General features: G+C 35.0%; 1 protein-coding gene across 8 annotated transcripts in view; it reads left to right on the top strand.

Moving 5' to 3' along the window:
* SNX13 (sorting nexin 13) overlaps nt 1-19,604 on the top strand; it is a 214,013-nt gene that overhangs the window by 122,012 nt on the left and 72,397 nt on the right. For 6 of the 8 annotated variants that reach the window (XM_031936047.1, XM_031936048.1, XM_031936049.1 and 3 more), the window contains 4 exons: nt 962-1,031; nt 5,258-5,430; nt 10,710-10,817; nt 12,053-12,163. In XM_031936047.1, coding sequence (XP_031791907.1) covers nt 962-1,031; nt 5,258-5,430; nt 10,710-10,817; nt 12,053-12,163 — 462 coding nt within the window. The remainder of the gene's footprint in view (nt 1-961; nt 1,032-5,257; nt 5,431-10,709; nt 10,818-12,052; nt 12,164-19,604) is intronic. The other 2 variants (XM_023215917.3, XM_023215920.3) reach the window with 1 other exon arrangement.

The following is a 19,604-nucleotide window of genomic DNA, read 5'->3' on the forward strand; positions in this document are numbered from 1 at the left end:
GTCTCTTTGTAAGTCTCTAAGGACTTGCTTTTTGAATCTGGGTAGATAGTTTAGGTATGGTAAACCACTCTTACTGGTTGGAGAATGCTGGGAATCTTCCCTAAATTTAAGTTCCCAGATTCCATCCAGGGGACAACCTTGGAAGCAGTCTTTTCTAGGCAGAGCAGTTTCAGGCTGCCATGTTAACTATGCAGTCTGCTTTAATTATATGATTATATTCCTTTTTATGTATGTGTGGATATATGTATACGTGACAAAAACATTTTTAAAGTTTAGACCCAAAGGCCGTAGTTATGAAAGATTCACTTTGAGTCAGTCAATAGGCGTTTATGTTTGTGGACTTGTTTTTGAAAACTGATCATTTAAAATCTATCGTTGTCTATGGATTTACCTCATTTAATAAATAATCAGAATAATAGCTAACATTTGTTATATTAGGCAGTTTTCTAAATGTCTTACATGTCTTATTTAATCTTCACATAATTCTCTGACTTAGGTAGTATTCTCATTTTATAGATAAGGAATCTGAATTAAGTATAAAAATTATTTCTATATTAACAAAAGTATTAAGCTAAAAATACAGAGCTGGTTCTAGTATATTTCAACATACATGTTAACATAAGAATATGTCTACTTATTTTTATCTAGATTTTCTTGCCATATAAGGACCATAATTGAAAAGTAGCAAGTTACAGTAGATGGACAAGCAGTTAAGGGAGAAATAATCTAATAAGTTTATTACTAAATTATTTTGTTTTATTGTTTCTTAGTCTTTGCTTTTTTTCTGTTAGCCTAAATGAAAAAGATTATTGTGTGTGGAGGGGATGGAGGGTATACAAATAATATATAGTTTACATGCATGGAAATGAGTAATTGTAATGCATATATGATGTAGAATTCTTTGATACTTTTTTTCCTACAAAATTTTAAAAATTTGTTTCCGGTTTTTTTTTTTCCTCAGTCTTTAGATGACCTTTCAAATGTGTCTTCTGATGACTCAGTACAACTTCATGCCTACATTTCAGACACTGGTAAGAGAGTTTGAAGTATAATTACTGCATTAAAACTATGTATTATTGTATCCCTAAATAATTTTCCACACTTAATTTTTACTAACCTTTTTTTTTTGTTCTCTAGTCATATGTTTGTTACTTTTTTTCTACAGCATGTCCTTCATTAAATTCTATTGTATTTATTTGCTTATGTATTTGATCTCTCTAAGATTGTGACTATCAACATTTGAAAATGCTTATGTTCTAAGTGTTTTACTATTTCTAATAAACTCTGAAACCATTCTTTTCCTCTTTGTGCTTGAGTCCAGCTGATAATTGTCTGTATAATTCTCATTAAATCTTTTCTGGAGAGATCTTAGTTCAGGATTAGTTTTCATACATGCAAAGTCAGGCTAGGTAACTGGGTTAAATGAAGACCCCGATATAGAAACTTGCAGAACTTTAAGAAGTGCTTGAGTGAGGTGAGAAACCTCTAAAGCTTTGTGATCATTCAGCATACATGTAGAATTGTTAGTAAACCCAGGAAAAATAACCAGTTTTCATCGTTGCCATTGAGTTATTAGATAACACTAATGAGTATTAAATAATGATAGTTTTCTTATCTGACCTCTCACTGTTCTTAGAATATAGAAGTGTGTTTGTTATATTACATACTGAAGTATATACCTCATTTCAATTTCATGGTTACATTTTAGACACTGAAGAGATTTTATAGTATAGTATAGTATAGTATAGAAGACATTAACTTGTATCTTTTAAAAATAGATCTTCGTTTCCATTTTCTTCTCACTGGAACTGAAGTCTCAATTTACATTTGTTGCCTGCCAGATTTCTGGAAGAAAACAAGTATTTATTAGCTTCTTAAAATGTATGGAAGCACTGTGCTAGGCATTTTTAAGAAATTATTTCAGGCTGGGCTTGGTGACTCACGCCTGTAATCCCAGAACTTTTGGGAGGCCGAGGCAGGTGGATCACGAGGTCAAGATATCGAGACCCTCCTGGCCAACATGGTGAAACCCCGCCTCTACTAAAAATACAAAAATTGGGCATGGTGATGCGTGCCTGTAGTCCCGGCTACTCGGGAGGCTGAGGCAGGAGACTTGCTTGAACCCGGGAGGCGGAGGTTTCAGTGGGCCGAGATCACACCACTGCACTTTAGCCTGGCAACAAAGGGAGACTCCGTCTCAAAAAAAAAAAAAAAATTATTTCTTCTTGAGAATCGTGTCAATACTGAAGAAGCAGCATAGTATAGTGGTTAAGAGTATAACCTTTTTACTGAATTGCTTGGGCTCAAACCCCAGCTCTGCCAGTTAATAGTTGGGTGAGCCATCCAAAATTAAGATGTAGTTAAAAAAAAAAAAAAAAAAGCTGCTGGTCAACCTGAGTGAGTTCCTTAACTTCCTTGTACCTTGATTTCCTTATCTGTAAGATGGGATAGTAATAATAATAATACATAACTCATAGGGTTGTTATGGAACTAATTAATTACATTGGTAATTATGCATGATAGACATATTTGATTGGTTCATTAAATACTTATTTTACTAACTGGACTTCAGAGTCTCTTTGATTCTAGATCTTTTAGCATCTTTATTTCAGAAAGTAGGAGCTTATAGACTAGTCCAGTGCTACTGAAAGGAAGCAGTACACACACAAGAATGGTGATCTAGTATGTGTATTGCTTCCTTCATTCATCAAGAAATCTTGCTTTAAAAAGTATTGGCTAAATTAAACAATATGATTAGTAATGAAGTTGATTTACATTCTGGTGCCTTTTTTTTACATAATAAAAATTAGTAGCAAATAGTTTGCAGATCACCTGCTATGAGTAACATTGGTCTAATAAAAACAAACCCTTCTAGCTAAATCACCATCTTCACAAAACCAATATGTGTAACCCCATTGGCTTTAAGTCAGATTACCTTGATGCCTTCTGTATTTTTTTTTATAATTACCTTATTATTTTTCCAACTGTGCATGCACCCTGGGTGATCTTCCAAGCCTATCGATTTTTGACAAATTCTGATTATTCTTTCTTATATCTCTTCTCCTTTTTTGTTTCTTGCTATTCTTGCTCTTATTAATTTTTAATTGGTTATGGTTAGCTGCCTAATTGGCCTCTGCTTTCTATTTTCCTTTCCCAAACCTATCTTGGACACACCTGATAAAACCATTCTCTTGTTGCCATGGTAACTCCATTGAGAAATGGTGGTTCTCTAACGTGATTAAAATGTGTTGTGCTGTTTGATTTGCTTAAGTCTCTGAGAGAAAGATAAGTGGACGAGGTGAACAGTGAATAATAGTGCTACTTATAGAGCAAGATGTCCAAAGTCTACTTCTAGTCATATATTTTGTCAAATCAGAAACAGTGATAATAGATGGAAAGGGAATGAAGACAATTTTGAAAAGAAAGTGCAAATCTTAGAAAAATTTTTATGAAAGTTCGGGAAGAGCTTCTGTCCAACTACTCTTGCCAATATAGAGTTCTAACTTTTATGTTATTAATTTACCAAAAAGCTATACTGAACTTCTTCTGCCCAGTTGTATACAAAATAGCAAAATATTAGCCCCAGACCTTGACCATTTTTATTCACACTTACAAATCAACGTAATCCATTATTACAAGATCAGTTTTAGACTTCTGGTTAGTGTGGTAGTCTGAACTGCTATGGGAAATCATATATAGAAAGGCTGAAAACATCATTACAAGAATAGCTGAAGGGGAAAAACTACAGGTGCCATATACCATGAGGAAAAATAAATTCAGGGAATTGAAGGGGTGTTAAAGCAAGGGGTTCATAGTAGCATAAAGACTGGATCTTGATTTTGATAGCATTTTCATCCCCTCACATTTAGAAGAGGGAGGATGGGCCAAAGCCATGGGAGGCTGGAACAAAGTACTTCACATAAAGCCTAGAGTCACAAAGGGCAGCTCAATGTCAAAGAAGAACTACGAAAACTTAGCCTGCCATCAGTAGAAAGAACAAGAAATGTCAAGATCATAATTGGAAATGGTATCTGTCACCCACAAAATATTGAAAGCCCAGCTTGCATCCCATCATGGGTATGTCCGGATTTAGCTGTCCTCAAATGATTATGTACTACAAGATCTCAAGCCAGAGAGTTAGTATTAAAATTATTTCTGAACCACTGAAACCAGCAGTTAGAGTGATGACACTTGACACTGTTCAATGTGAATGCTTCCCTAGCCAAGGGCACTCAGAACACCCAGGGAGAAATAAAACCAGCTGGAAATGAGCTTACAGAAAGCAATTAATAGCAACAGAAAGAAATGTGAACTACAATAAGAGAAAGCCAACAGAACCAGCAGATAATTTGCATCCTGTGAACTTGGAGATGGCAGTCTTAATAGATTTGGCCATAAGTATGTTAAAAATATTCCTAGAGAGAAATCCTAAGATAAGAATAAACAATATGAAAAAGAACCAAATAGAACTCTAGAAATAAAAAAATACAGTGATTGAAATAAAGGTCAGAGGATAGATTAAGAAATAGGCCAGATACAGATGAGAAGAGACTCAATATTAACTTTTGGAGACTTAATTGTAGAGTGCAGAAAGATAAAGAAATGGAACCTCAGAAAGACAAGTTAGAGAAAATGATTTAAAGTGCATCTCCTTAGTTAAGATTAGCACAAAATGGGAACAGGCTTTGATTTTAGAGATTACCTGACTTGATATGTGGCAAATTAATGCGAAAATGCTTTGAAAAAAAAAAAAAACCCAGAATAAACTGCACTTGTGAACTATTGAACATATCAAAGAAAAAGAAAATTACCAGAAGATAAATGTTATCCCGTGGCTGTTGCTGTTTAGTTGAAAAGATTTTAATTATAATACAACTGAAGAGTGAAGGCTAGGACAAAACATTATTTTATTTTTTCTATATTTAAGAAATTCTAATTTTACTCTCTGAGGTAACATTAGATGTAGTAATGTAATGATGTAGTAACAGAAAGCTCTTTGGAAGAGAGAGAATTGTAATAGGTACCACTTTGTGATTGATAGTGTCATACTAAACTTAGTTTATTTTGTATTTTAGCCATTATATGTAATACCTTATGGATGTGAGTATGGAGGATGGGAATCTATCCTTTGGTGACATCCTTCTGTCTCAGTCTATCATTTCAGATTCTTCTTCATTTCATATTATCTTTTTTGTTTTCTTCATCTTCCTCCTTTTTTGTGTCTTTCGTTCCTCTTCATTTTGTTTTAAATGACTAGTATATGCTGACTGTGACCCATATGCTGTGGCAGGCGTTTGTAATGATCATGGCAAGACATACGCATTATATGCCATCACTGTACACCGGCGCAACCTAAACAGTGAGGAGATGTGGAAAACCTATCGTCGTTATAGTGACTTCCATGACTTCCACATGAGAATCACTGAACAGGTAATGAAGTTTTAAAAACTTGTGTACTTCATGTTATTTCTTGATTTGATTTTGATTATAAATCTGAGGATGGCCAGATATTGATACATTTAAAAAATAAGGTAAGAATTTTTGGTATAATCACCATAAATCTTAGAATTAATCTGAGCATTTAACAAATACATCAAATGTTGAACGCTTCATCAGTCCTAACCATTACGGACTAGTGACAAACTATCAAGGGTATACCTTGGAAAATTAAAGTGAATACATGTTTCTGATTTTAAAATTTGTTTGTGTGTATTGTGCTTTTCGAAGTTTTTTGGGCTTACTTTGAAGTAGGAATGGGGATTGCTATAGGACATTTTGTCCTTTTGTTTTTGAAGGCATAGTTTAAAGTTATTTTAAATGGCAGTTTAATGCAGCAGTGTAACAGTGAAATGAATCCTTGATTCATTACTCAAATTATTTTGAATCACAACCTAAAATAAATTTAATATTAACCAAATAATATTTTTAATTCTTTTAATCTTTTAATTTTATTTTTAATTCTTGTTTTATAGGAATAATTTAAAAGGACTCTTAAAGATGACAAATCTAAAGAAATTATTTCCCTGTCCTATTTTTTAATTAAATATTTTATTTCCTCAACTTAAAAAAAATTTTGGTGAATTGGAATAAATTATGAAATTTGTTTTAACTCTTAAAAAGTCTGACTCATTCAGGGCTTTTAGGTATACAACCGATATTAAACCAATAATAGTTAAAAGTGACATCTGATTGGGTGAGCTAAAGCTTTGAAATGACATTGTACTACTTTAGAAATCAGAAAATACCTTTTTCAACTTAATATAGTGGAAAATATATAGTTGGCACCATGATAATCTTATTAAAATATCTTGTGGATAGAGATTAATAGCTTTAAAGTGATGAAAAACAGGGTAATGACTTCTGAAGCCTGTATTAAAAGGACTATTTTGAATTATATTAATAAGAAAATTAAATTAATAACTTTAGACGTACCTGTTCTTCAGTTCTGGAGTCAACTATAACCTTTCTTCATGTTTAGCTTGACTTGTTTGCAGAGATGAAATAACTTTCTGCCCCACATTGAAGAAATAATTGCTTTATCTTTTTAAAATATTACCTGTTTGATATTGTTTTAAAAGCATATAGCTCAAATATCTTTTTATTCCCATCCTTACACTTTAACCAAACATGATAATTTAAAAAGTAATTTGAATTGGTAAGAGTTTTATTTATTTGCAAATGAATTTACTTGCAAATTAATGAGAGTATAGTTTAATATGAAATTTTTATTGTGTAAATAGTTGTAATTTTCTTTCTAGTTAAGAGGAATAATCATTCCCTGATTTAAATGTGGAACTAGACTAGAACTGTAGGTATTATGTTTACATATTGACAAATGTAAAGGAAGAACATACTTTTTAAGAAAACTTTTAAGAGGACAGTTCATACAGAAATTTCCCTTTTCAATTCAGCACCAGAAATTACATGACATTGATACAGCACAATTTCTTTTTCAAACAGCTCATGCAAGTGAAATGGACGTGTTTTGACTTGGTGTTTCCTTTTTTGTGTTTGTGTGTGTGAGTGTGGCGGTGTGTGTGTGTGTGTGTTTCTTATAAAGTCACAGTAGTGAATATCTAAGTGTTCAGATTGTTCACAGAACTTAAGAGATTAAAAACTCTTCTTTTAAATGAAAATTAGGTTTTAGTAAAATATTAAGTATCTGTAAATAAGACTTAGGGTGTTTGCCTTTTAGCTCAGCCTTATCTATATTTTAAAAACTCAAATCCCTTATAAAATAATGGAAGAAAAATGTGATGACTTGTAATTCAGCAGTTGGTCACAGTACAGCCTGTTAACACGAACAAATGGTAACTGCATAGAGCTCTTAAAGTAAAATTGTTTTAAAACAAGTTTCATTTTGTTTATATCATTTCGTGATACAACATTTTTTCCAAGACCAAGCTCGGTGCCTCACACCTATAATTCCAGCACTTTGGGAGGATGAGGTGGGCAGATTGCTTGAGGTCAGGAGTTTGAGACCAGCCTGGGCAACATGACGAAACCTTCGCTCTACAAAAAATACAAAAAATGAGCTGGGCGTGGTGGTGCCTGCCTGTAGTCCCAGCTACTCAGGAGGCTGAGGTGGGAGGATCACTTGAGCCTGGGAGGTGGAGATTGCAGTGAGCTGAGATCCTACCAGAGCACTCCAGCCTGGGTGACAGAGTGAGACCCTGTTCCATAAATAAATAAATGACAGAGTGAGACCCTGTTCCGTAAGTAAGTAAATAAATAAACAAATAAATAAATGAAAATCCAAGCTAAATGTATGAGCCATCGTTTATTTTCTTTAAAGATTTTAATAATCTTATTTGTTGTTTTTTGGAGACTTAAAAGAATTAAAATAAACTAATTAAAATGTTAAATGTCATGATTTTGGAAATGGCCTGAGCTGCTCATTCATTGATTTAACAAATATTTATTAAGCTTTTCCTATGTGTCTGGTACTTTTCTTGGTGCTAGCAACATATAAGGGAACAAGACAGACCAAGTCCTTGCCTCTAAGAGCTTATAGTGTAGTAGTTACTGTGCATTTCTGTTTTATTTGGTGAAATCTATATGGATATAGATAAACTACTAATGATTTAAATGATAATATTAAGTATTCATTAAGATAACTGAGTAAAAATATGCACCATATTAAACAAATTTTAAATTACTTTAATACAAAATTTTAAGTCTGTTCTTAAAATTTTCCAGGAGTGTATTAGGAATCTTAACTTGGTGTGTTTAATGTAGAAAAGTAAGATCTTTGATGTTAGAATGTCTATGATTTATGTGTAGTATTTGAATTATTTGTAAACATTGAAATCCTCTGTTATAATTTATTTTTAGTTCTTTTTTGCTGAATTTCTAATTTCTTTTAAATGCCTTTAAAAATATTTTCATGAATTTTTGGCAGAGGGAATTATATTACTTTTCAGGGAATGGGCAGTTGTTTTGTTCGTACTTTAAAATAATCTTTTAAATAGCAAGTTTATGATGAGTTAATACAGAGTATAAATTTTCACATTTTCTCCCTTGCTTTTATAGTTTGAGAAAAGTGTTAGTGATTTATGTTTCTGTTCCAGACAGACAATGGAGTTTGTTTTGGTAATTTAGGCTTTAAGAAAACAACTGTTACTGCAGTTTTTTTTTTCTTTTTATTAGTAAGGTTTAATATTTTAAAGTTTCTGAAATAAATTGTTGTTTTAATGGATACTGTCATATTTCCTTGGTATATTAGTTTGGTAGGGCTGCCCTAATAAAATACCGCCAACTGGGTGGCCCAAACAACAGAAATTTATTTTCTGACAGTTGCAGAGACTAGAAATCAAAGATCAAGGTATTGACAAGTTTGGTTTGTCGTGAGGCCTTGCTTCTTGGCTTGTAGATGGCAGGGTTCTTGCCATGTCCCGACGTGGCCATTTCCCTGTGTGATGCATTCCTGTTGTCTCTTAGTGGGTCCAGATTTTCTTTTCTGATAGGCTACCAGTCAGGTTGGGTTGGGGCCCACCCTAAGGGGCTCATTTAAACTTAATCATCTCTTTAAGGGCTTTATCTCTGAATTCAGTCACAATCTGAGGCACTGAAAGTTAGGGATTCAACATAAGTTTGAGGAAATACAGAACAAGCACAGAAGACTTGGTAATGCCAGAAAAAATATGTATTTTCTAAAATTGAGTCAGTAGTTTAATGTGGATAGGTCATATTGCAGGAAACATCTTTTAGGACACCTTGAAAAAGTAAATTTGCTTCCAAAAAATTTTTTTTGACATGTGATATTCAGTGAGGATCCATTTCTAATACTTCTGTGAATCACCACATTTGAGAATATTGCTGTAGTATGATTTCTCTATAAATTACCTGTACCCATTTTTGGTTTTCCTCCCAATACTGGAGTAAAAGACTACTTTTGCCTTTCATGTGTAACATATAATGAACTTGTTCACATTTTAGCTCTAAGCAGCCATCACATTTGTCCTTCTTTTAGTAATGTATCAGAATCTTCCAGTTTGGGGATGGAAATTATCCTAATCCTTTTCATTTCTCTTCTCTTTAATCTCTGCACCAAGAATTAGTTTTCTTTACAGAAATGTTCTTCTTTTGAACAAATAATTGTTTTAAAAAGTTTGTTTCACTTTAGGATATGTATTACATGGGAAAAGTGCTAAGGCCTGTTTGAATTTCAGTACTAGGCTGTTGGTCAGGTATAGTCACTAGTTAAATGACTTTGCTGTTTAATATTTTAGCAGCTAGTATGGTTTAAAAAAATCTGTATTTTAGCAAGGCATTACAGATTACGATGATGGACCTTTGAAGGTGCATCCAAATGTTAAGTCCGTAAGTGCTAGACTTGTGGTATACACATTTACTTTGTGTTTGTGATTTTACAAAGATAAAGTATATGCTGACTGTTACTAATTTTTTTGGTTAGTGTAATCTATGACTTTATGTTTAATGTGGTTGATGGGGCAAAGGTATCAATATTTATTATAATTGTATATACACAGGGTTATAATATAACTACTATCTGTATTTTGAAAATTGTCATTTTATTTACTAGTACTTTATTCACAGGTCAAAGGCTTATTAAGGAAAATATTTTTTAAAACCTTTTATTATAAAAATTTTGAACAATCTCAACGTTAGGGAGAATATGAAATGAAACCCCACATGGTCAAAATCCATCTTCATCATTTATGCAAATTTGTCATTCTTGATTTAAGATACTTTTTAAATAAATAATATTAGAATGTGTTTTGAGTATATTTGGACAGTATTTTTATTTTCTTATTTTCACATAATATATTGCAAAATTATCTGTTGAAGATGGTTTTGTTGTTGTTGTTGTTGTTTGAGATGGAGTTTCGCTCTTGTTGCCCAGACTGGAGTGCAATGGCGCACTTTCGTCTCATCGTAACCTCTACCTTCTGGGTTCAAGCTATTCTCCTCCCTGAGGCTCCCAAGTAACTGGGATCACAGGCATGTGCACCACACCCAGCTAATTTTGTATTTTTAATAGAGACGGGGTTTCTCCTTGTTGGTCAGGCTGGTCTCAAACTCCCGACCTCAGGTGATCCGCCTGCCTCAGCTTCCCAAAGTGCTGGGATTACAGGCATGAGCCACCGCACCTGTCCTGAAGATGTTTTTAATATGTAGAGAAATCATCACTTGGGAAAACCTTTTGTCTTTATAAAAAGTGCTATTGAATGTATTTTGTCTTACAGTTTGAAAGTCTATCAAGCATATTGAAGCTTCCTGGAAAAAAGACTTTTAATAATATGGATAGAGATTTTTTAGAAAAGAGAAAAAAGGATCTAAATGCTTATTTGCAGGTAAGCTCATGCTTACTATAATCTACAGATTTTCATTTAATATAGCACACAGGTATAGAACGATTTTCATTTAATATAGCACACAGAGTGGTTTTACTGTAATCGCAGGATAGCTGCCACTTTTGTGCAGCATGTCACATGTGACATGCAGTCTGCTTAGTAATTTGTAAACATTATTTCTGTGTGTATTGATTAACTTAGAAGTTTTTAGACACTCCATGTTAGGGATTTTGCTTGTTTGTGTTTAGATAAACGCACATGCCTGTCTTCTCCTGGCTCAAGCATTTGAATTTTTTGTTTAAAGTGCTAAATGTCTGTATCATTTATTTACAAGATTCTTAAGAAAAACTACCTTTTCCCAAATCTTTTATCATAAATGTATCTTGTAGATGTTGCCGTATTGTATACTTTTTAGCTAATGAACTCATTATGTCAAAACTTGTTCCATTGAAGGGACCAAGCTAGAATGTTGTTACATTCCAGTTGTGAAAGCAATATTTTGTTTGGGGCTTCTGTATAACACTTGAATGTTTTTGTTTGGATTATTTTATGTACTTTATTTCATACCATTTTTATTTAATGTTTTGTTTGTTTTGAGACAGGGTCTTGCTCTGTCACCCAGGCTGGAATGCAGTGGTGCCATAATAGCTCACTGCAACTTTGAACTCCTGGGCTCAAGGGATCCTCCTGCCTCAGCCTGATAAGTAGCTAGGACTACAGGTGCATGCCACTGTGCCTGGCTAATTTTTTTAATTTTTTGGTAGAGATGGGGTCTTACTTTGTTGCCCAGGCTGGTCTTGTATTCCTGGCTCGAGCAATTTTCCCGCCTCAGTCTCCAAAAGTGCTGGGATTACAGGCATGAGCCACCTTGCCCAGCTTATTTAATGTTAACTCTAAAATTACTATGCAAATAACGTAACAGTTTTCTAACGTGGATCTTCTTAGTATAAGCTATAAGATCTGAAAATAAAATAGTAAATATATTCGGACAACTTTCATATTAGTACACTTAAAGTCAAAATAGCTGATGTGAAGAATATATATACCTAACTGTTTATTGTCATAAAATTATTGGTGACTTTATCTTAACTGTATAATTGGGTTTTTAAAAATATAAATTGATATTTTTTACTATACATTCTTAAAATTTATGAGCTAAAGTTATAAACAATAGTTAATTTCTAGAATCCTGTCAGTTTAAGATAATCTTTCTTTCTTTTTTTTTTTCCTGTTAGTTACTATTAGCTCCTGAAATGATGAAGGCATCCCCAGCTTTAGCTCACTATGTGTATGATTTCCTTGAGAACAAAGCCTATAGTAAAGGAAAAGGGGATTTTGCGCGCAAGGTAAGTAAGCAGACCACTGCACTGGGTTTCTTTTTAGGTCTGTTTTCTTACTTTGTAATAAAAGAAAATAAATTTAGATTTGTAGGTGTGTTTTAAAACTAGAAAATTTTGTTAAGTTCTCCTCAGCATGTTTATCACTATTGATAGGAATATCTACATATAAACTCCTGTCTTGACATGTTGATTATAATTCAACAGATGCTTGAAAGGAAGAAAAAAAAATTTTAAATGGTACATTAAGAAAAGTTTGCCTGAGACAAGTCACAAGCTTTTTGTTATCTTTAGAAGGAAATGTTTTGTTCTGAGAGAAAATGTCATTTGCTTGGAATAATGATAAAAATATTAAATAGGATATGTTCTGAAAGTATTTTTGCCTCTTGAGTAAAATCTTTATCATATAAAATATTTTAAATAATTTAAAATAGGATTTAAGACCTATATTTGGAATAAAATCGTAAGGTAAGACAGTAAATAAGTGCTTAAATTAGGTAGGATAGCTTAGTGGGTAAGAACACAAGCTTTGAAATCAGTTAGTCTTTTGGTTGAAATTCCTGCTCTGCTATTTACTAGCTGTGACCTTGAGCATGTTACTGAACCTTTGATACTTCAGTTTACTCAAGAAATTAAGATTTAAATTTCATTAGAGCATTAAGTGAATCATGCAATATTCTGTTTATTACAGTGCTTGGAAAATAATAAACCTCTGAATAAATGTTTGCTCTTAGTAATAGTAGCAATAGGAGCAGGAGCAGCAGTGGGGGAAGCTGGTATTGTTTATACCACTCTGTATTTTATCACTTTTTATAAGTCTGAAATTATTTCAAAATGAAAATGTAAAAAGAATAAGGACTTTCTCACTATTTTTCATCCCCCGAAAAAGACCAACTTTTTAGAAAAGATTAAGGAATTAATACAAAATAAGTAAAAATTAGCAATTATGGGAAGTTCGGGCCAAGCATAGTGGCTCATTCCTATAATCCCAGCGCTTTGGGAGGCTGAGGCGGGTGGATTGCTTGGGCCTAGGAGTTCAAGACTAACCCTGGTAACATAGCGAGACCCTGTCTCTACAAAAAATAAAAAATACTAGCTGGGCATGTTGGTGCACACCTATAGTCCCAGATACTCAAGTGGCTGAGGTGGGAGGATCGCTTGAGCCTAGGAGGCCAAGGCTTCAGCGAACCATGGTCATGCTACTGCACTCCAGCCTGTGTGACAAAGCAAGAACCTGTCTCAAGAAAAAAACAAAAAAAGAGTTCATATGATTACTTTAGGATTTTTGATTGTATAGTTCAGTGCAAAAGTAATTGCGGTTTTTGGACATTAAAAAAAATGGCAAAGACACAATTACCTTTGCACCAACCTAATAACATTTCTAAGTTAGTGTTTTATTTTAATAATAAGTTCCAGGGTGTGGACCTTACAATGGAGGGGAAAAATGCATGTTGCTTGTCTGTGTATTTCCTGATTGAAGTGATTGAGTTAAATTCCAACTTTGAACAGTTTTATTGTCACTGGAGATGCATTTTAGTCTTCCATGTGTTTTATGTTTATATATCTTTTCTCTAAAGATTGTATCCATTTTAAGATAAACTGATAAATTGATAACAGCTTTTGGAGATAAAAGAAATATTAAAATACATTTTTTTTAAACCAAACAACAATAGCACATGTGTATGTCCCAACAGTTTTATACCACTTTTTTTTTTCATTTTTTATTTTTTATACTTTAAGTACTTGTATACATGTGCAGAATGTGCAGGTTTGTTACATAGGTATACATGTGCCATGGTGGTTTGCTGCACCCATCAATCTGTCGTCTACATTAGGTATTTCTCCTAATGCTATCCCTCCCCTAGTCCCCAACCCCCTGATAGTCCCTGGTGTGTGTGATGTTCCCCTCCCTGTGTCCATGTGTGAGAACATGCGGTGTTTGGTTTTCTGTTCTTGTATTAGTTTCCTGAGAATGATGGTTTCTGGCTTTATCCATGTCCCTGTAAAGGACATGAACTCATCGTTTTATATGGTTGCATAGTATTCCATGGTGTATATGTGCCACATTTTCTTTATCCAGTCTGTCATCGATGGCCTTTTGGGTTGGTACCAAGTCTGCTATTTTGAACAGTGCTGCAGTCAACATACGTGTGCATGTGTCTTTACAGTAGAATGATTTATCATCTTTTGGGTATGTACTCAGTAATGAGATTACTGGGTCAAATGGTATTTCTGGTTCTAGATCTGTGAGGAATCGCCACACTGTCTTCCACAATGGTTGAACTAATTTACACTCCCACCAATGGTGTAAAAGCGTTCCTATTTCTCCACATCCTCTCCAACATCTGTTGTTTCCTGACTTTTTAATGATTGCCATTCCAATTGACATGAGATGGTATCTCCTTGTAGTTTGATCTGCATTTCTCTAATGACCAGTGATGGTGAGCTTTTTTTCATGTTTGTTGACTGCATAAATGTCTTCTTTTGAGAAGTATCTGCTCATATCCTTCACCTACTTTTTGATGGGGTTTTTTTTTTTTTTTTCTTGTAAGTTTGTTTAAGTTCTTTGTAGATTCTGGATATTAGCCCTTTGTCAGATGGATAGATTGCAAAAATTTTCTCCCATTCTGTAGGTTGCCTCAGTTCATGCTGATGGTAGTTTCTTTTGCTGTATAGAAGCCCTTTTAATTTAATTAGATCCCGTTTGTCAATTTTGGCTTTTGTTGCCATTGCTTTTGGTGTTTTAGTCATGAAGTCCTTGCCCATGCCTATGTCCTGGATGGTATTGCCTAGGCTTTCTTCTAGGGTTTTTATGGTTTTTAGGTCTTACGTTTAAGTCTTTCATCCATCTTGAATTAATTCTTGTATAATGTGTAAGGAAGGGATCCAGTTTCAGCTTTCTGCATATGACTAGTCAGTTTTCCTAGCACCATTTATTAAATAGGGAATCCTTTCCCTATTGCTTGTTTTTGTCAGAGTTTTCAAAGATCAGATGGACGTAGATGTATGGCGTTATTTCTGAGGCCTCTGTTCTGTTCCATTGGTCTATATCTCTGTTTTGGTACCAGTAACATACTGTTTTGGTTACTGTAACTTTGTAATATGATTTGAAGTCAGGTAGCGTGATGCCTCCAGCTTTCATCTTTTTGCTTAGGATTCTCTTGGCTATATGGGCTCTTTTTACTTCCATATGAAATTTAAAGTAGTTTTTTCTAATTCTATGAAGAAAGTCAGTGGTAGGTTGATGGGGACAGCATTGAATCTATAAATTACTTTGGATAGTATGGCCATTTTCACAACATTGATTCTTCCTATCCTTGAGCATGGAATGTTTTTCCACTTATTTGTATCCTCTCATTTTCTTGAGCAGTAGTTTGTAGTTCTCCTTAAAGAGGTCCTTCACATCCCTTGTAAGTTGTATTCCTAGGTATTTTATTCTCTTTGTAGCAATTGTGAATGGGCGTTTACTCATGATTTGGCTCTCTGTTTGTCTATTATTGGTGTCTAGGAATGCTTGTGATTTTTGCACATTGATTTTGTATCCTGAGACTATGCTGAAGCTGCTTATCAGCTTAAGGAGATTTTGGGCTGAGATGATGGGGTTTTCTAAATATACAATCATGTCATCTGCAAATAGAGATAATTTGACTTTCTGTCTTCCTATTTGAATACCTTTATTACTTTCTCTTGCCTGATTGTCCTGGCCAGAACTTCCAATACTGTGTTGAACAGGAGTGGTGAGAGAGGGTATCCTTGTCTTGTGCTGGTTTTCAATGGGAATGCTTCGAGCTTTTGTCCATTCATTATGATATTGGCTGTGTTTTTGTCATAATAGCTCTTATTATTTTGTGATATGTTCCATTGATACCTAGTTTATTGAGATTTTTTAGCATGAAGGGGTGTGAATTTTGTTGAAGGCCTTTTCTGCATCTATTGAGATAATTATATGGTTTTTGTCATTGTTTCTGTTTATGTGATGGATGACGTTTATTGATTTGTGTATGCTGAACCAGCCTTGCATCCCAGGGATGAAGCCAACTTGATTGTGGTGGATAAGCTTTTTGATGTGCTGCTGGATTCGGTTTCACAGTATTTTATTGAGGATTTTCACATTGATGTTCATCAGGCGTATTGACCTGAAATTTTCTTTTTTTGTTGTGTCTCTGACAGGTTTTGGTGTTAGGATCATGCTGGTCTCGTAAAATGAGTTAGGGAGGACTCCCTCTTTTTCTGTTGTTGGGAATAGTTTCAGAAGGAATGGCACCAGCTCCTCTGTACCTATAGTAGAATTTGTACTTCTGGTAGAATTGTACCTCTGGTAGAATTTGGCTGTGAAGCCATCTGGTCCTGGGCTTTTTTTCTTTGGTAGGCTATTAATTGCTGCCTCAGTTTCAGAACTTGTTATTGGTCTATTCAGGGATTTGACTTCTTGGTTTAGTATTGGGAGGGTGGATGTTCTAGGAATTTATCCATTTCTTCTAGATTTTCTAGTTTATTTGTGTAGAGTTGTTTATAGTGTTCTCTGGTGGTAGTTTGTATTTCTGTGGGATCTGTGGTGATATCCCCTTTATCATTTTTTGTTGTGTCTATTTGATTCTCCTCTTTTCTTCTGTATTATTCTGGCTAGTCCTCTATCTTGTTGATCTTTTCAAAAAATAAAACAGCTCCTGGACTCATTAATTGTTTTTTGAAGCATTTTTCATGTGCCTGTCTCCTTCAGTTCTGCTCTGATCTTAGTTCTTTCTTGTCTTCTGCTAGCTTTTGAATTTGTTTGCTCTTGCTTCTCTAGTTCTTTTAATTGTGATGTTAGAGTGTCGATTTTAGATCTTCCCTGCTTTCTCCTGGGGGCATTTAGTGCTATAAATTTTCCTCTAAACACTGTTTAGCTGGGTCCCGAGATTCTGGTATGTTGCGTCTTTGTTCTCATTAGTTTCAAGGAACGTATTTATTTCTGCCGTAATTTCGTTATTTACCCAATGGACATTCCAGAGCAGGTTGATCAGTTTCCAGTGTGCTGTTTTTAGTGAGTTTCTTAATCCTGAGTTCTAATTTGATTGCAGTGTGGTTTGAGAGACTGTTTGTTATGATTTCTATTCTTTTGCATTTGCTGTTCTTTTGCATTTACTGCCAATTATGTGGTCAGTTTTAGAATAAGTGTGATATGGTGCTGAGAAGAATGTATATTCTGTTGACTTGGGGTGGAGAGTTCTGTAGATATCTGTTAGGTCTGCTTGGTCCACAGCTAAGATCAAGGCCTGCATATCCTTGTTAATGTTCTGTGTCATTGGTCTGTCTGATATTGACAGTGGGGTGTTAAAGTCTCCCACTATTGTTGTGTGGGAGTCTAAGTCTCTTTGTAAGTCTGTTGCTTTATGAAACTGGGTGCTCCTGTATTGGGTGCATATGTATCTAGGATAGTTAGCTTTTCTTGTTGCATTGATCTGTTTACCATTATGTAATACCCTTCTTTATCCCGTTTGGTCTTTGTTGGTTTAAAGTCTGTTTTATCAGAGACTAGGATTGCGATGCCTGCTTTTTTGTTTTTTTGTTTTTTGTTTTTTTTTGGTTTCCATTTGCTTGGTAAATATTCCTCCATCCCTTTTTTTGAGCCTGTGCGTGTCTTTGCATGTGAGATGGGTCTCCTGAATACAGTACAGCAGCAGGTCTTGACTCTTTATCCAATTTGCCAGTCTGTCTCTTTTCATGGGGGGCATTTAGTCCATTTACATTTAAGGTTAATATTGTTATGTGTGAATTTGATCCTGTCATTATGATGCCAGCTGGTTATTTTGCCCATTAGTTGATGCAGTTTCTTCATAGTGTCAATGGTGTTTGCCATTTCATATGTTTTTGCAGCGGCTGGTACTGGTTTTTTCTTTCCATGTTTAGTGCTCCCTTTAGGAGCTCCTGTGAGGCAGGCCTGGTGGTGACAAAATCTCACAGCATTTGATTGTTTGTACAGAATTTTATTTCTCCTTTGCTTGTGAAGCTTTATTTGACTGAATATGAAATTCTGGGTTGAAAATTCTTTTCTTTAAGAATGTTGAATATTGGCCCCCACCGTCTTCTGACCGACTTGTAGGGTTTCTGCAAGAGATCTGCTCTTAGTCTGATGGACTTCCCTTCATGGGTGATTCGACCTTTCTCTCTAGCTGCCTTTAACATTGTTTTCCTTCATTTCAACCTTGGTGAATGTGACGATTATGTGTCTTGCTCTTCTCGAGGAGTATCTTTGTGGTGTTCTCTGTATTTCCTGAATTTGAATGTTGGCCTGCCTTGCTAGATTGGGGAAGTTCTCCTGGATAATATCCTGAAGAGTGTTTTCCAATTTAGTTCCATTCTTTCACTTTCAGGTACACCAATCAAATTTAGGTTTGATCTTTTCTCATAGTCCCATATTTCTTGGAGGCTTTGTTCATTTCTTTTCATTCTTTTTTCTCTAATCTTGTCTTTACACTTTATTTCATTAAGTTGATCTTCAATCTCTGATATCCTTTTTTCCGCTTAATCAATTCAGCTATTGATACTTGTGTATGCTTCACAAAGTTCTCATGCTGTGTTTTTCAGCTCCATCAGGTCATTTATGATCTTCTCTACATTGGTTATTGTAGTTAGCAATTCAGCTATCCTTTTTTCAAGGTTCTTAGCTTCCTCGCATTGGGTTAGAATATGCTCCTTTAGGTCAGAGGGGTTTTACTCACATTCTGAAGCTTACTTCTGTCAATTTGTCAAACTCATTCTCCATCCAGTTTTGTTCCTTTGCTAGCGAGGACTTGTGATCCTTTGGAGAAGACGCCTTTTGGTTTTTGGAATTTTCAGCCTTTTTGCGGTGGTTTTTCCTCTTCTTCGTGGATTTATCTACCTTTGGTCTTTAATGTTGCTAACCTTCAGATGGGTTTCTGTGTGCATGTCCTTTTTGTTGATGTTGATGCTGTTCCTTTCTGTTTGTTAGTTTTCCTTCTAATGATCAGGCCTCTCTGTGGCAAGTCTGCTGGAGTTTGCTGGAGGTCTGCTTCAGACCCTGTTTGCCCAAGTATCACCAGTGGAGGCTGCAGAGCAGCCAAGATTGCTGCCTGTTCCTTCCTGTGGATGCTTCATCCCAGAGGGGCACTCTCCACATGCCAGCTGGAGCTCTCCTGTATGAGGTGTCTGTTGATCCCTGATGGGAGGTGTCTCCCAGGCAGGAGGCATAGGGGTCAGGGACCCATGTGAGGAGGCAGTCTATTCCTTAGTAGAGCTCCCAGCTGTGCTGGGAGATCTGCCAGTCTTCAGAGCAGGCAGGCAGGAGCGTTTAAGCCTGCTGAAGCTGCGCCCACAACTGCACCTTTCCCCACATGCTCTGTCCCAGGGAGATTGGAGTTTCATCGATAAGCCCCTGTCTGGGGTTGCTGCCTTTCAGAGATACCCTGCCCAGAGAGGAAGAATCTAGTGAAGCAGTCTGGCTACAGTG

This window comes from Piliocolobus tephrosceles, chromosome 8 (genome assembly GCF_002776525.5).
Source record: "Piliocolobus tephrosceles isolate RC106 chromosome 8, ASM277652v3, whole genome shotgun sequence".
Classification (NCBI taxonomy): Eukaryota; Metazoa; Chordata; class Mammalia; order Primates; family Cercopithecidae; genus Piliocolobus; species Piliocolobus tephrosceles.